Source organism: Anabrus simplex, chromosome 2 (genome assembly GCF_040414725.1).
Source record: "Anabrus simplex isolate iqAnaSimp1 chromosome 2, ASM4041472v1, whole genome shotgun sequence".
In the NCBI taxonomy this organism is placed as follows: Eukaryota; Metazoa; Arthropoda; class Insecta; order Orthoptera; family Tettigoniidae; genus Anabrus; species Anabrus simplex.
Window position 1 is genome coordinate 1,239,024,245 of NC_090266.1, and position 18,285 is coordinate 1,239,042,529.

The 18,285-nt window shown below is 43.6% G+C and overlaps 1 protein-coding gene across 2 annotated transcripts in view; it reads left to right on the plus strand.

Moving 5' to 3' along the window:
• Positions 1 to 18,285, plus strand: part of chas (chascon) — a 920,317-nt gene that overhangs the window by 182,716 nt on the left and 719,316 nt on the right. For both annotated transcript variants that reach the window (XM_067142274.2, XM_067142275.2), the window contains exon 2: positions 3,158 to 3,192. In XM_067142274.2, the coding sequence (XP_066998375.2) occupies positions 3,166 to 3,192 (27 nt within the window). In that variant the 5' untranslated portion in view covers positions 3,158 to 3,165. The remainder of the gene's footprint in view (positions 1 to 3,157; positions 3,193 to 18,285) is intronic.

The following is an 18,285-nucleotide window of genomic DNA, read 5'->3' on the forward strand; positions in this document are numbered from 1 at the left end:
AGCACTAAGGTTTAGGCCCGCCAAGATGGCAGCACTGCCGATGACAGGTGACGAATTTTCCATCTACTACGATAAAGAGGGCAGCACAGTGCTCTGTGGTTTAAAGATGGCGGATGACAGCTGTCAAAAAAGCACGTGGCTGTCAAAAAGCACGTGGCTTTGTTTACCACACGCTAGTTAGGTTAAGTTGGCACTACTGAGGTTTAGGCCCGTCAAGATGGCAGCACTGAGGTTAGCGGTGCGTTGTTGTCTGTCAAAAAGCACGTGGCTGTCAAAAACACGTGGCTTTGTTTACCTCGCACTAGTTAGGTTAAGTTGGCACTACTGAGGTTTAGGCCCGTCAAGATGGCAGTACTGAGGTTAGCGATGCGTTGTTGTCTGTCAAAAAGCGCGTGGCTGTAAAAAACACGTGGCGTTGTTTACCTCACGCTAGTTAGGTTAAGTTGGCACTACTGAGGTTTAGGCCCGTCAAGATGGCAGCAGTGAGGTTAGCGATGCGTTTTTGTCGATGACAGCTGTCAGAAAGCACGTGGCTTTGTTTACAAATTCAAATCTCGCGCCAAATTTCAAATTTCCCGCCAAAATTTCAAATTTCCCGCCAGAATTAAAATTTCCCGCGGGAGGAGGTGGCCGAACTGTCCTATTATACTACTCGTGCCTGAAACTAATAATTTACATTAATTAAAATGTTGGTCAACACATACTTCAAGGTATCCTTAGAAGATTTTAAAATCAGGACGCACAAAAGATATAATGGGTTTGCTCATGGACCTCTGTTAACTTCTCTTCAATCTGCATACTTAGGATCTTCCAGAACCCAACGGCGAATGACATCTCATTAATTGCCCAGGATCAAGGCTTTCCTGAAGCCAAACGTGCGATAACATGAATCGGAGGGAATGAGATGAATCTTTGAGACACAACTCACTTCGACCTAATCTTAAGGGTTCCGTCACCATGTTTTCACTTACACAGTGAGACGTCGAGCATTGCAGCAATCCAGTCCAGCCTCTCTAGGATCGTATAGGAGCTGAATGTCGAATTAAGTTTATTTTTCTTGATTACTTCTAAAGGTGGAGGATGGATTACGTAGGAGAATAATATAATGGACCATGGAGGGGAGAGCAGGAAGATAGCGCCTAGACTCACGTTGTAATGATTTAGGATAGGAGGTGCGGTAGTTCCAAATATATGATTGTAGGAGGCGTTTAGTTAATTTGCAGAGGCTTATATTTTACACAGTGACTGCCTGGCTGAGGCGGTAAGGTCGTTTTCGTTTTACCCGGAAGGACGTGCGTTCGATTCCGTGAGAGGAACTTTAAACATTTAAGAAGCAAGATTTCCAGTTCCGGAGGTGCACATGGCCCTGAGGTTCACTCAACCTACACCAGAAATGAGTACCAGATTAATTCCTGTGGGCAAGGGAGGCCGGGCGTAGAGTTAACCACTTTACCACAACAAGTGCCGGCGTTACGGATAGTGGAAGCCTTTACCTTCCACCCCTCCAAAGGCCTTTATGGTCTGTACGGACGGGGATGACTCTTGCTTTGCTTTTGTAGTCTGATCGCTGAAAGGTGTGTCACACTCCTATCCAAGCCACTCCGTTTTCTATGACATAACATGTCACGGAGTGCAGTGAAGCATCATCGGACGAATGAATATTGCTTCAATTTAGTGGAACAGAAACTTAAAGCTTCCACGGTGTGAAGAATTATTTAGTTTAATTTCCGTGTTGTACTTTCTGCACATCACGTACAGTTTGCAGTATTCTTTGTCAAGGCTACTCGATCCGAGGTAATCAGTCTCCCAGGCAGCAATTTACACTACTAGAGTGGCCCTGACTTGGCCTTTTATGTCCTAGCCTTTCTGGCTGACGTAAGCCCTGGCTGTCTCGTGAGCGTTCTGGAAAGTATGTGTCACAGCCAGGTAGAGGGGCTTGCTCGCGCTGTTATGTAATGGGGTTTTGGCCCGTGTGTTTATGTTGTAGTCTGTATGTCTTAAACTATGAATGATAGGCATCCAAGAATTACTGATTTTATATCCTTCTTCTAAATTTATGTTCTTCGGATGTTTCTTGATTTCGATAGCCTCGCGGATTTTCCTTTCCAGATTCCAAGGGATAGCTGTTAGGATAAAGGATAAAGTTTCAATTTAAAAGGAGATACTTAAATACAAGGAATAACAAATTAATAGTTATGTAATGATATGAAATAAGAGTCATTACACCGTAGCGAGCGACATATTATCCTATTGAAATACATTAACACACTTGGCCCCGATTTAGCGACGAAAACTGATAAGCATGAAAACACATGAAATTTTGAGGCAGAAACGTGTGACATACTCAAGTAGCTCTGTGACTGTTATCGTTAAGGAATCCGCTTGTTACGTGATTTTCTGTGAAAGGAGGTGGTAACTCACATTCCTATTGCTAAGACCTGATATTTTCTAACGAGCCGCCTTTGGTACTTTGTACAGGGTGTATGTCAACATTTCTTGACTCCTAGGAACAAAACAAGAAAACATACATCATACTTGCACTGTTCTCAAAGCATCCGTCATTAGTAGCTTCAGCATGGACTGGCGAAGACACCTGGCTCCCGCCGAACAGCTGGAGTAGCGTGCATGTGACCCACAGATAAGTCTAGTGGACTAAGGTCAGGAGACTGGGCAGGCCAGTGCACAGGACCTCGATGCCCGATTCACCATCGTGGGGAGGTGGTGTGCAAATACCAGCATACATGCTAAATGAAGTGCGCTGGATCTCCATAATGCATGAAACACATGGCTAACCTCAGTGTGTCCCTCAACAAGTTCACATACGCTGGTCTGTTCAGTTGTCAAGGTATGTATGGGCCGATCAGTTGATCATGGATAATACCACACCACACATTGCGTCCAAAGCGTTGTTGATATTAATGACAACCGTAGCGTAGGCATTTACAACTGACCATGTGTGTGTTTTGCAGGACGTGTGACTTCGTCGGTAAACAAAGCGGACGACGGACGACAAAAACTTCAGGAGTGCAGTGGCCATGTGCAACGCCTGTACCTCACTACCGACACATCGTAGACATGTTTTTTGTTTTGATTCCAGGAATAATCCTTTTCCTTTTTACACCCTGGGTTAGTAACGAGAACTTTTCTTGTGTTACAGGGTGCATCATGGCTGAGGTGGCTCCTCAAGAACTGGTAAGTTAGTCAGTCTTCACCCAACTCTTCAAAGTGTTGAAGAAAAGTATGCTGCTTATTCACGAGGCAAGGGTGTGAAGACTAGGAGATGTGACGGATGGTACGTTCCCTCCCTTTGCAACAACTATAACTGCTACTCTTAGCAGAAAATAGAAACATGATATTTTCATGGTCTCGAGGGGTGAGAGATGCATTTAATAAATTTTCCTAGGCAACGGGAGGTACTACTGAGCTGTTGTATCGCTCACAAAAGCAACAGTAACAATTGAATGCGGTCGTAGAAAGTGGTAAAATTAAAATGCGCTTAAGAAAGAACAGCTAAATAACAAAACCAAGCACAAATAAAACACACGTCAGATCAGTACAAGTTATGCCATGACGTATCGCTGCACAACACAACACCAAAATATTCAGTAACAGTACGAAAATAATAGAAAACACACAAATACTGTGCAATATACAACCGACTCTCACTCAACGCAAGAGAAGTAAGCACTGATTTAAAGCCTAAAAACACACACGCAACAGATAAATACTGTAGAAGTTCACAGAGTTAGGGACTACACGAGGCTTGGGCCAGAGCAACACACAAGGAAGGCAACGAAGCGATGGCTCTTCCTGCCATTGTGCTTCCTCCCTACGAATATATTTATGAAAAAAGAAAATGTTATGTAGTCATTTTAATAACTCAAAATGCCTCATCCTTTCTACCTGCCTTTCATAATACATTACAAAATAGGCCTACAGTATAATATCCTTAATCACGAGGAATTATGGGTGTCTCATAGGGGGTGTGTTCACTGCTTGTCAGTCTGTAAGAGCAATATTGTTTTCTTAACGTTGACTGCCGTCCGAGCAACTGGAATAAAGTCACTATACGTCAGTACTTAGTGCAGTCACCACCTTTACAAACGTGATTGCAGGAGAATATTGAGTATATACGCAACAAAAAGGTCGGCAAACCTACGCAGTTTAGACGAGAAAATCAGTTTCCTAGACAGCGATGAAATCTGGCGCGTATAATACAACAAAAGGTAGTGGGAGAACTGGATCGAGGTATGGTGACGGAAATAATCGATGAACATAGTTATAAAATGGCGGTCAACCCTAAACGTTCGTAGAGATACAAAGAAAGCCAAAAGAAGGAGATTCAAAATCGAGAATTTTGCACGAAACAGAAGCGATTTTATCGTAACCTTCAAAAATCATAACCAGTAACCCAGAATGAAACTCCACCAATTAAGATGACAGCAGACTTGAGCGCTAATATTTGGGAAGAGCCCAAAGAAGATAACTTGGGGGATGGAACAAAGTTATAAATGAAATGAGGACTCCCGATGTCACCGTAGGAGAAGTTACGACAGTGATCCAAGCTACTGGACCAGATTCAGTGCAATACTACAGGCATAAAATGTTCAGAAGTACACATAACGTTATAGCCAAACCCACGGCAACTTCCTGAGCAAGCGCCTGAATTGGTATTCCCTGGAGATAAGTTCTTGTTACCGAAAGGCGAGGAATTGGGTGACTCTTCCAAATACAGATCCATCACTTGCAAAGTCTATGCTTTAAAAACTATTCCTGGCAATAATTGCAGAGCGTGCCTGCAGACAATGTGAAGAGATCGGAATACTCGCTGGGGGACGAACGGGTAATGAGGCAAGATTGGAGGCTGTAAGAATAAGATAGTAGTTGATTCGCTTATTGTGAATTTGGCTATGAAAGGACAAAGAGACATTTGTTCATCGTCTACGTTGATTATAAAAAGGGGTGTGGCTCTGTATCGTATTCCTATTTGATTGAGATCTTGAAAATCTATAAACAGTGGATGACGAAAGAATCATAATTATAGATTTTCAATGCAAGGATCGAACGTAAATATTCACTTGAAAGTTTGTTGTAAAGACACCATGTCTTGTACAATTCGGATCAAACTGGGAAACTTTCATGGAGATTCTTTCAGGCCATTATGGCTCTGTGTGTTTGAACCCATAGTCTGGACACTTAAAAAGAGTAGGGGACCTACAGGGTTCCGAAGCCACTTCGTCAGCATTTTTCTACTGCATCAGCACCCGAAGTCATTGACCCGAGGTCACCGACCCCGGCCAAGGTCACTGACCCCGGTCACGTGACCGTGACGTCATGCCCACGTGCTTTTGTTTGTAAACAAAGCCACGTGCTATTTTTGTAAACAAAGCCACGTGCTTTTTTGATAGCTGTCATCCGCCTTCTTTAACAACAACAACAACAACAACAACAACGCATCGCTAACCTCAGTGCCACCATCTTGACGGGGCTGAACCTCACTGCTGCCACCTTTACGGCACTAAACCTCACGGGCGGGAAATTTGAATCGTAGCGTGAAATTTAAATTTGTAAGCAATGCTAGGTGCTTTTTGATAGTGTCAAGCGGCCATCTTGCATCGCTAACCTCAGTGCTGCCCTCTTTAGGGCACTAAACCTCACGAGCGGGCAATTTAAAAAAATCCACGTGCTCTTCTTTGTAAATAAAGCCACGTGCTTTTTTGACAGCTGTCAAGCTGACAGCTGCCATCTTTAAACAACAAAGCATCGCTAACATCAGTGCCGCTATCCTGACGGGGCTAAACCTCACTGTTGCTACCTTTGCTACGTAGTGGCGGGCAATTTGAAATTCCTCGTGCTTTTTGACAGCTGTTAACGGCCATCTTTAAACCAAGCCACGTGCTCTTCAAAGCCACGTACTTTTTTGACAGCGGCCATCTTGCATCGCTAACCTCAGTGCTGCTACACGTTGTGGCGGGCAATTTGAAATTCCGCGTGCTTTTTTGACAGCTGTCAACGGCCATCTTTCATTGCTAACCTCAATGCTGCCCTCTTTACCTGTTATCCTCCATGTTGCATCACTAACCTCAGTGCTACCATCTTGACGGCACTAAACCTCATCCTTTGACATGTGGGAGCGCGCAATTTGAGAAATTCCACGTGCTGTTGTTTGTAAACAAAGACACGTGATTTTTGACAGCTGTCATCCGTAATCTTACATCGCTTACCTCCGTGCTGCTATCTATTCGACACTAAACCTCATTCTTATGCATGTGGTAGTGGGCAATTTGTAATTCCACGCGCTTTTTTGACAGCTGTCATCCGCCATCTTGCATCGCTAACTTCAATGCTGCCCTCTTTACGACTCTAAACCTCATCCTTATGGACGTGGTTGCGGGCAATTTGAATTCCCACGTGCTTTTTTGATAGCTGTCAGCGGCCACCTTGCATCGCGAACCTCAGTGCTGCCCTCTTTATCTGTCATCCGCCATCTTGCATCGCTAACCTCAGTAAACTTGACGGGCGTGAAATTTGAACAATTCGACGTGCTTTTTGACAAGCTGCCATCTTTAATCAACAGAGCACTTTTACGACACAAATCCAGATACATTCGAAATGTGGTGGCGGCAATTTAAAATTCTATGTATTTTTTTGACAAGCTGCCATATTTAATCAACAGAGCATCGTGCTGCTATCTTTACAGCACTTGTGGTAGCGGGCAATTCCACAGCGACCATCAACAAAATGCTGGCTAAATCCACATGATTGCAACTTTGTTAGGCACCATCTTTAACCATATGCACATGGCTTACTGCTGGCGGGACAAGCAAGCAAGCAAGCTGCTAGCAAAGGTGTCCTATGGAGAACGACCGGATGCCCTTGTTGACGATCCTCATCCGACGGACCTGGTCAGGATTCGAGTTAAAGCATGCACGGCGAGAGAAGCAAGCAGAAAAAACTACAGCCTTGGGCGACTGTTGCTCAACACGACTTGTATTAACTATTCTTGTGCAACAACTGTAAGAACAGATCTACGAACTCAGAGTCAAAGCATGCAAACTCTCTGCTTGCAAAACGGAAGTGACTTAGCAAAAGTATACATTACCTCAAAATCCCGGTCCTGTTACTTGTTGACGTCAGGAAGGGCAGCCGGCCGTAAAACAGATTCCTACGTTGTTAGGAAGAATAGGCTAGGAGCGGGAAGCGGCCAGCCGCCCCCTAGAATTTGCTATTTTCGGAGCTGACGACAGTAGGGTTTGAACCCCGCTACTTCGCACTGCATAACGCTGTTGATCGTGATCTACCTGTCGGGCGTACACTGAGGTTAGCCGGTTCGAGTCCTGTTGGTCTAGAATGTTAGCTAGGACACAACTCAAAAGCTTGCACCAGCTCTTAAGGAGTTTAGCCAGGACTCAGCTCAGAGCCTGCTTGCAACATCTTGAAGCCTTGAGCAGGCTATTTGCCGGGCTGTGGTTTTTACACTGTTAATAGAGAAGGCGTTAAGCCGACCCCCTTTGGTGCTGGAGTAGTCTATGTGCCGGCACCGGCTGCGAAGCTGTAAGGGCATATCTATTGAATGCACCAACTCTGAGATGCGTAAGTCCCCGGACAAGAAATATCGCGGGTGTGTTTTACAAAACACGTTGTATGGATATTTTTAGAGTGAGCTTCAAGCTGAAAGAGTCGACCAGTGCACACTCGCAGGAATGCCATGTATCAGCAAGTTTCGCTAACCGTACAATAAGTAATTACACAACAGCAGCAGAGCCCTAGAAAGACTTTAGGCCCGAAAGTGTTGTTCTCTCTTGCCGGGCCGGGCTCAGTAGCACAGACGGTTGAGGCGCTGGCCTTCTAACCTTAACATAGTAGGTTCGGACCTGGCTCAGTCCGGTGGTATTTGAAGGTGCTCAGCCTCGTGTCCGTAGATTTAAAAAGAACTCCTGAGGGACTAAATTCCGGCACCTCGGCGTCTTGTGTTGTCAACATAGCAGGTTCAATCCTGGCTCAGTCCGGTGGTATTTGAAAGTGCTCGGTAGATTTACTGGCATGTAAAAGAACTTCTGAGGGACTAAATTCTTGCACCTCGGCGTCTTGTGTTGTTAACATAGCAGGTTCCGTCCTGGCTCAGGTAAAATAACTCCTGAGGGACTAAATTCCGACACCTCAGCGTCTTATGTTGTTAACATAGCAGGTTCGGTCCTGGCTCAGGTAAAATAACTCCTGAGGGACTAAATTCCTGCACCTCGGCGTCTTGTGTTGTTAACATAGCAGGTTCAGTCCTGGCTCAGGTAAAATAACTCCTGAGGGACTAAATTCCGACACCTCGGCGTCTTATGTTGTTCTTACCCCAGCTCAAAAGCCCTAAGGGGGTGGCTCCAAGATAAAAGGCAGGGGATACCGTAGATGTTGGTTGCCTCTCTTTTTTGGCAGCTCAGGGCCCGAGGATCGCTTCTTCATCAACACATAAAACTGAGCTCAGCGCCCCGTCCACGCTCCCCAGGTTCAAAGATAACATTCAGGGGATACCGCAGATGTTGGCTCCCTCTCTTTTTGCTCAGCTCAGTGCCCGAGAATCGCTCCCCAACAGGAGCGGTTGCCGCTGTCCTTCCTCAGGAAGGCGACTTATCAGCTATGAACTTAAGGGTTTGGCAGTTTTGTTTGCACTAGAAAAGTGCCCTGCTCACTTTCAAGGCCTGTGCTGAAACAAGTAGTGCATAAACTTTTATTACAACTGTACTCCACTTCCTACATTTTGTTCTTACGAGCAAGCCCACAGTCGCACCGGTGCACATTTTAAGAATTATAGTTATTTATCCGAGTAACAATTTGCTGTCTGCAACGTGTACATCTTAAGGTATATTTCGATCTTTATATCGATCTTCTATGTTTTTGTTTTTTAAATTCTAAAAATATTATTTCACATTTTTCGTAGAAAAAACGGACGGATTAACCATGCCGCTGACGAGTCTACCGCTAAATCAGCGATGAAAAATTTGGTGAAAGAATTTTGCGTGTCTGTAAGGACTTTCAAGTTTTTCTACCTAGTGTGCTAACTGATTTAGAAGAACTAAATCTTGTGTTATTAGCTTTGTTGGTGCGTAATTGTGTCTATGAATTGGGAAACTATACATACATGTTTTTCATCGCGTATTCTAAGCGGCATTATACGAAATTCGTCAAATATTTTAGATCCAAATTCTTTCTTACCCTCTTGCTATAATGTTTTCGAAGAAAAAGTCACTTCTTTACTGTCTTTACATACGGCGCTTAAACTAAACGCTAGTCTTGCATGTTCCTTCATTCTTTTCAAAGATAATCAAGAAATTCATAAAACATTTTACATTTCTTATAAAATGACGAAACTCTTATGTTCAGACGCTATTTCGGTATGGTTTCGCAAACACATCGTTGATACTTTGCTGGCTAAATTTCAAAAGTTTGAAGAAGGAGCGAGTAACAAGCACTAGAAAATATTTTGCATCTTCAAATTAATGTGTGCAAATTCGATTCATTTAGGCAACACATTCAACTTCCTCAAGCGATTATAAATAAAAGGGCAGTAATTAATATTCAGAATAAGGATGACTATTGCTTTTTATAGTGCATCGCTATGGCGTTGAAACCAGCAACATATCATCATTCAAAAAATGTTCAGTATAAGGATGTGTTTATCACTCCTGGCGCTACAGTCCATGCAGGACCCTGGCTGTCGCCCAAGCATGCCTGTCTGCTGCACACCTTCTCCAGCTCCGGATTCCCAACGCCTGCACATCTTCTCTGACGTCATCACACCATCTCTTCCTAGGTCTTCCTTGCTTCCTTCTGCCTTCAGGGTGTTGCTCGAGGGCCTTCTTTGGAACCCTCTCCTCCTCCATTCTCACCACGTGTCCCAAGTAACGCAGGCGTCTCTTCTTCGCTTCTGCAACCAGGTCTACTGCAGCATAGAGCTGGTACACCTCTTGATTTGTTCGGATGCGCCATTCACCTTCTTCACATAGAGCCCCATAGATCTTCCGCAGCAACTTTTTTTGTACCATACTCGGAGCCTGTTCTTATCGCTTTCCGTAAGCGTCCAGGCTTCACATGCATAAAGACCTACTAGCCGTATTATGGTACGGTACACAGTGTGCTTAAGCCTTCTAGACAGACTGGAGGACATCAAAAGTTTGTGAAATGCACACAAGCGTGCTTGGATCTCTGCACTGACTACGTTGTTTTCCGTTACCATGGCAACAAGGTACTTGAATTCTGCAACTCTCTCATTCCAGGTCTCTCACCCCTTGGACCTTTCCTTCTCCCTCGTACACACCATATACTTTGTCTTTTCATTATTAATTCTCAGCCCCAGGTGTCTCGAACTTTCACACATGCACCGTAGTGCCTCCGTCAACTCTCTTGTGTTCCTACCAAGAAGGACAACGTCGTCCGTAAATGCCATATACTGAAGCGACCTGTTGTAGATGGTACCCCGAGGGTTCAGTGGTATTTACCTAATTACATGCTCCAGGCAAACATTGAAGAGGGTCGTCGACAAAGCATCTCCCTGCCTAAGCCCTCCTCGCACTGGGAACTCCCTGGTCAGCCTCCCCAGGATTTTCACTTTAGCTCTAGTATTCCTCAATGTCATTTCCACAAGACTGATGATATTTCCTGGCACCTGCATTTCCTCCAACACCACTCGTAGCTTGGGTCTATGGACACTGTCATAGGCCTCTTTATAATCAACGTAAAGTTGATGTACGCTGACGTTATATTCGTGGCACTTCTGACTTAGTCGTAATGACAGGATGTGATCGATTGTTGATCTGTTCCACCAAAATCCACACTGGTATTTACCCAGTTCTTTCTCTGCATATGCTTCTAATCCCGTTGCTAGCACTTTTGAGAAGATCTTGTATGCCACATTGAGAAGGGAGATCCCACGGTATTTGCTAAATACCGTCTTCTCGTTCTTTTGATGGATGGGGCAAATGACCGTTAGGTTCCAATCCTCTAATATGTTTTCGCTTTCCCACACTGCACAAGTGAGATTATGCAGCTTCCTAGAAACTTCCTCCCTACCATACCTGAAAAGCTCAGCTGGAATTGCATCTTCTCCTGGCACACTGTTATTATGCATTAGGGATATTGCCTCCCTCACCTCTTCTAAACCCACTTCAGGCACGTTTTCCTCCTCGCCATCTACAACCATCTGACCATCTCCCACCTGCTCTTGCGATTCCTGAATTTTTTCCTCTATAGGTTTCAGAAGGTCTTCAAAATATTCTGCCCACCTTTCCATTATCCCATTCTCATCTCCAATCAAGTGGCCTACTTTATCCTTACAAGATATTGTCCTTGGCTGGAATCCCTTCTTAATTTCCCTAGCTCCCTGGAACATGGCTCTGACCTCGTTTCTGTTCTGCATTTCCTCGATCTGTTGTAGCTTCTGTTTTTCCCACTCCCTCTTCTTCCTTCTCAGTACCATCTTCGCCTCTCGTCTAGCTTGTTGGAATCTCTCACTGCTTGCTCTTGTTCTTCGCTGCAGTGTTCTTTCTCTTGCTTCATTACGCCTTAAGACTGCTGCCTGACACTCGTCATTGTACCATTCTGTTCTCCCCACAGGTTTCTGAAATCCCACGGTTTCTGCGGCTGCAATGTTCAAAGTATCTTGTAATACTGTCCACTGCTGAGTCACTGTAACTCCTTCTAGTTCTTGCTCTCGACCTCTGGCATTTTCAGTAACCACTTCCCTATAGCTTTCTTTCTTCATGTCATCTCTTTGCAGTGCCTGTACATCAAACTTCAAAGACTTCCTTCCCTGCGTCTTCGTGATATTGGCTATGCATCTGCCCCCCTCTTTGTCTGACGTTCATAACATCCGACCCGTGTCTTCGGTCGATAAGAACGTGATCGATCTGATTCTGTCTCTCCATCGGGGGATTTCCATGTTACCTTGTGAATATTTTTCCGTGTGAAATTCGTACTGGAGATCGTCATCTCGTGTGCTATTGCGAAGTCTACGAGCCGAAGTCCGTTATCATTACTTTCTATGTGGACGCTATGCAGTCCAATCGTTGGTCTAAATGCTTCTTCTCTTCCTACTTTAGCATTCATGTCTCCGAGAACAATCTTAACCTACGAGCTGCATCATATTCTTTTTCAAGTACACTGTAGAATTCATCTTTCACATTTTCGCTTGAGTCTTCCGTAGGAGCATGAGCACAGAATACTGTTATGTTAAACAGGGAGAACTTTAAGCGTAGGGCACACAGTCTCTCATTCATGGGTTTGAATCCCAGAACCGCTTGCTTCACATCATTTGCTACCATGAATCCTGTTCCCAGCTGGTTTTTATCACCCCCACTGAAGAAGATGGTGTAATTTCTCGAGTCCATAATATCCGCACTTTTCACCTGATTTCTTGCAGTGTAGCAATCGACACCTTATAATTCTTTAAAACTTCCTTCAGATTCCTAAAGGCTCCCTCTTGGTACAGACTTAGCACATTCCAGGTTCCAAAAATAACATCTCGTTTTCCTTTTCCTCGCTTAGTCGTCATCAATTTAATCATCCGGGTATCTCTGTAGGTAAGTCTCGCAACAAGATTTTTTCACGTGGCTGGCGTGTTAGCCCTGCGCACAACCCACAACCTGGAGGATCAGGGAACCTTATTTCTGGGTTACCATACCATAGCCGAGAACATCCTGTTTTAAGGCGCCGGATACTCGCCCTCACCCATCACCTTAGTGAGTAGGATTTGTTGGTTGCGTCGGCAGGCGAACCCTCCAACTCGAGCATTTCTCAGCATTTACCGTAGACACCAACTCGGCATTGGTGCCCACACTGGGACTCAATAACCCTCCTCCTTTGTACAGGCTTGGGACTGGCCCTGGGATTTCCGTAGTATCTCCCAGTGGCAGAGTTATCGAGTTACAACAGTCATTAAATTTTGAAGGTGTTTCTTTTCCAATGGATTTAGCAAACATTTCTACGTTTGAAAAAACAACCCGAATTTTTCCTTTTCTGTATACGGTGTTGTCGGAGACCGTATTGTAGGACCACCTTACACCGCTTCTTCTCCAAAACAACACCATCTTCATCTTTCATATGTTTGCAATGAAACTAAAAGCCACTACTGCTTGATATCTAATCTTTCCCATCTGTTAAGCTCACAACTTACATTATACAAACAAAAATATATTTGTGACCATTGTCTACAATACTTTTCAACGGAAAGCATCTTAGCTACACATGTCAATAATCCTGCCGTAAAACTTGTTCTGCCAACCACGGAAAATGCAGAAATGAAATTTGAGAATTTTTATCGAGGAGAACCTGTTCTCTTCACAGTTTATGCAGATTTTGAATGTTTTACTGTACATTTTCAACGTTGCCAACCCGACATGAGCGAACCCTACACGGATTACGTGCAAAAGAACACTCCGTTTTCAGTAGTACCGAGCTCGATACCTGCAGTCGCCAGTATCCAGTAATCGGGAGATAGTGGGTTCGAGCCCCACTGTCGGCAGTCCTGAAGACGGTTTTCCGTGGTTTTCCATTTTCACACCAGGCAAATGCCGGGGCTGTACCTTAATTAAGGCCACGGCCGCTTCCTTCCACTTCCTAGGCCTTTCCTCTCCCATCGTCGCCATAAGACATATCTGTGTCGGTGCGACGTAAAACAAAATAGCAAAAAAATAGCGTTTTCAGTAGCTTACAAAGTCGTTTGTTCGTACGATGCATCTCTATCTTTTTTAGGACGTATTGTGGCGAAAACAGCACAGCATGGCTCTTAATGAATTAAGGGAGCTGGCGGAACGCGTTCATACGCTTATTTCACAACCAGTGCCCATTCAAATGACGTTAGATGAGATGAATTTGTAGCTGAAACTGGTGAATGTCAGATCTGTAAACAGCGGAATATTTTCCCCCAGATTACGGTTAGAGATCACTGTCACTTTGCTGGGAAATATCGCGGACCTGCACATGATTCGTGCAATCTTTTACATCGCGTACCTAAATTTTTTCCATGCTTTCTCCATAACTTGTCAGGCTACGATAGTCACTTCATTCTTCGGGAATTTGCCCAATTAAATTGCACAAAGTTCAGTGTGATTGCGCAAAATCATGAACGCTTTGTTTCATTCAGTTATCGTGTAGGCGATATTAGCTTTCGCTTTCTAGATTCCTACAAATTTATGAACTTTTCACTCGATACACTTATAAATGGGCTTTAAAGTGATGACTTGAAGTATATTCGAGAGTACTTTTCAGATCCTGAACAATTTAAACTTTGTATAACGAAAGGTGTTCTGCCCTATGACTACATTCAGAGCTTTCAAACATTAGAAGAAATAAAATTACCTCCTCAGTCTGCATTTACAAGTGTGTTAAGTGAATGTAGCACACCGTCACTCATCTCATCGTCATACGATATGCATACGGTATCAATTTCTGACAAAGACTATTTGCATGCCTGCCGGGTGTGGTCAACGTTTCATCTACAGACCTTAACTTTTATTTGAAGGTAGATACACTTTTACTCTGTGATCTGTTCGAGAAGTTTCGTAAAATGTGTTCATCTATTTACGGATTAGACCCTTCCTATTACTACACAACATCCGGTCTGTCGTGTGATGCGATGCTCAAGTGTACCGGTGTTCAACTTGATCTTCTAACGGATAACGACATGCTGTTGCTTTTTGAACGCGGTATTCGCGGCGGACTCGTTTCGCTTGTCAACAGGCGTGTCATTGCGAATAATCCCTACCTCGACAACTATAATTCAGAGAACGAAGATTCTTATCTGATGTATTTCAATGTCAATAATCTGTATGGGAGGGCCATGTCACAGCCATTACCGTGTAAAGATTTTGTATGGCTAACAGAAAGTGAAATTCAACATTTTGATGTTTTTGAGGCTGCTAAAGATCCTCATCGCGGCTACGTGCTGGAAGCTTCTCTTGCATACCCTTCTCATCTGCACGGTTCACATTCTGCCCTTCCTTTTTGTGTTGAAAAATGATTCCACCTAACGATACATCGAAACATACTAAACTGCTAGCCACTCTTTTTCCGAAAAACACATACAATGTCATGTTCAATGTCTCGAATACGGCTTACAGTTAGAGTGTATTCATCGTATTGTTGCGTTTAAGCAGGAAGCATGGCTTAAACCGTACATAGATTTGAATACTGAACATCGTCAACGTGCTACAATAACATTTGACAGTACGTTTTTCAAACTGATGAATAACTCGATCTATGGAGAAAGCATGGAAAATGTATGCAAACATCGCTACATTCATTTATTTAATCATTGGAATGGGCGGTATGGCGCGCGCAAGTACATCTCAAAACCAAATTTTAAAGCCTATCGTGTTATTGATCGTGACCTTATTTCTGTTGAAATGAAAAAACAGGGATCGTCTATGCGAAGGCAATTTATTTGGGAATGGCTACACTTGATTTTTCAAAATTAGAAACGTATGATTTTCGTTATGGATTTGCAAAACAACGGTTTTCTGATCTTACACTTTTGTATATGGATACAGATAGTTTCATTTATCATATTCGGAAGACGGACGTCTACGATGTAATGCGAAACCATTCCCAGTACTTTGACACTTCTTCCTTTTCACCTAGTAATCCGTTCAACAATCGGCCACAAAACAAGAAAGTCATAGGGCTTATGAAAGATGAATGCGGTATGAATATCATGACCGAGTTTATTGATTTAGCACCAAAAATGTATGCCTATGACACTCAAAATTCACAGTCTTTTTTGAAAAAGCAAAAAGCTTACGTTCAAGCGTCGTTAGCCGTTTACACCTTCAACACTAACGCGATGTACTCACCTCTAGAAATGCCGCTTTCTGTATGCAAAAAGGGATTCTATCACGTTAATATCATGTGTATACGATCGACAAAATAAATGTTCATTGCTTCCTTTCGATGACAAACGTGTGTCTGATAGTGATTTCCTTACTAGTGGTCATGGGGGTACAGCATCAACTAAAACTTATACATACAAGAAGGAGAAAGGTACACGAACATCGTAAAATAAATCTTGTACATACAAGAATTGCAAGAAAGGGACAAGTATACAAACATCACTACGGTAAAATGATTCAAAACAAGATGTATCAAATAATGTAGAATTGGCATAATCTTTTATTACAGGTTAGGTATTACCTTCTCCTCCTCCTCCTCCTCCTCCTCCTCCTCCTCCTCCTCCTCCTCCCGTTCCTTCTTCTTGAAAGTTTGCTTAAATACTCGGAGAAGAAGAGTAAGTATGTAAAGAAAGAAGGTGTTCAGCAGATTTGTAAGTATGTCATCGTCTCAGAAGAGCAGCTCAGTAAGTATGTTGAGAAGGGATTTTTTTCTGAACAGTATTCGATTCTAGTCTTGCAATGCAGTGTTCTGGACATCGAACTATAGTATGCGATTTTGTGTTCTCAACAATTGTTCGACGTAACAACATTGACTGTGATTCTAGTAATAATATATTTACATCAGCAGCTTCGCAAGTACGTGTACATGTCTAAACATGCACAATGACGTCATCGCTGCAGCACGTGCACACTCTTGCCTTCGCGATGCATGTTCGATAGATATGTGTCTTGACCGAGAAGGAAGAGCAGCTCAGTAAGTATGTTGAGAAGGAATTTTTTTCTGAACAGTGTTTGATTCTAGTCTTGCAATGCACTGTTCTACAACATCAAACTATGGTATGCGATTTTATGTTCTCAACACTTGTTGTATTCTAGTTATAATATGTTTTGAACAGCAGCTTCGCAAGTAAGTCTAAACATGCACAATAACGTCATCGCTGCAGCACGTTCACACTCTTGCCTTCGCGATGCATGTTTAAACTTGTTCGATAAAGCTATGCATTGACAGAGAAGGAGGAGGAGGCCATAACAGCCTGTGTATAGCCGCCATCTTGTGTAGTAGCCTCTAAGCTAGCAGCTGACATCTTGTGTAATTAGCGTCGGGAAGGGCATCTTGTCGTAAACTAAGGATAGTCCTCTTCAAGGTGGTAGATGAGTGGTTAAGTTCGCGAATGCACTAAAGTTTTTGTTGTTTAATCATGGTACCTGACGGAATTTTTTGGCAGCTGTTAGCTTGTCAGCTGTAAAAAAGCACGTGGCTTTGTTTACAAACAAGAGCATGTGGAATTTTTTTACATTGCCCGCTACCACATGCCAAAGGATGAGTTTTGGTGCCGTCAAGATGGCAGCACTGAGGTTAGCGATGCAAGATGGTGGATAACAGGTAAATAGGGCAGCACTGAGGTTAGCGATGCAAGAATGCCGTTGACAGCTGTCAAAAAAGCACGTCGAATTTCAAATTGCCCGCCACCACGTGTAGCAGCACGGAGGTTAGCGATGCAAGATGGCCGCTGTCAAAAAAGCACGTTGCTTGGATTAAAGGTGGCCGTTGACAGCTGTCAAAAAGCACGTGGAATTTCAAATATCCCGCTACTACGTGCATAAGGTGGCAACAGTGAGGTTTAGCCCCGTAAAGATAGCAGCACTGCGGTTAGTGATGCGTTGTTGTTTAAAGATTGCCACTGTTAAAAAAGCACGTAGCTTTGAAGAGCATGTGGCTTGGTTTAAAGATGGCCGTTGACAGCTGTCAAAAAAGCACGTGGAATTTTAAATTGCCCGCCACTACGTGCGTAAGGTAGCAACAGTGAGGTTTAGCCCCGTAAATATGGCAGCACTGAGGTTAGCGATGCGTTGATGATTAAAGATGTCCTCTGTCAAAAAAGCACGTGGCTTTGTTTACAAGCAAGATCACGTGGAATGTCAAATTTCGCGTGCCCACCTGCCTATAAGGTGGCAGCACTGAGGTTTAGTGCCGTTAAGATGGCAGCACTGAGATTAGCGATGCGTTGTTATTTAAAGGAGGCAGCTGTCAGTTTGACAGCTGTCAAAAAAGCACGTGGCTTTTTACAAACAAAACCACTTGGGCCTGACGTCATGGTCACGTGACCGGGGTCAATGACCTCGGATGCTAACTCAGCAGAAAAATGCTGACTCCACGTGTTAGGAACCCTATAGCTCCGCTACTAAGAAGAAGTGGAATGGGAGTTTTCAGTGCGTGCCCGTAAGACGAAGAAGTATGTTTCCCATGGACTGAACATGTTTAAGCTAGCACACGGATTCAACTGGACGAGTTGTTAGACATCACCCAGAATTCCAGCGTAGATGTAGCTATGGAACTTGACAAATGTAAAACAAATGTTCCGACACGAGGGAAGCTTGACATAGCAGAGGGCTTTGGCGAGGGTCCAGATGA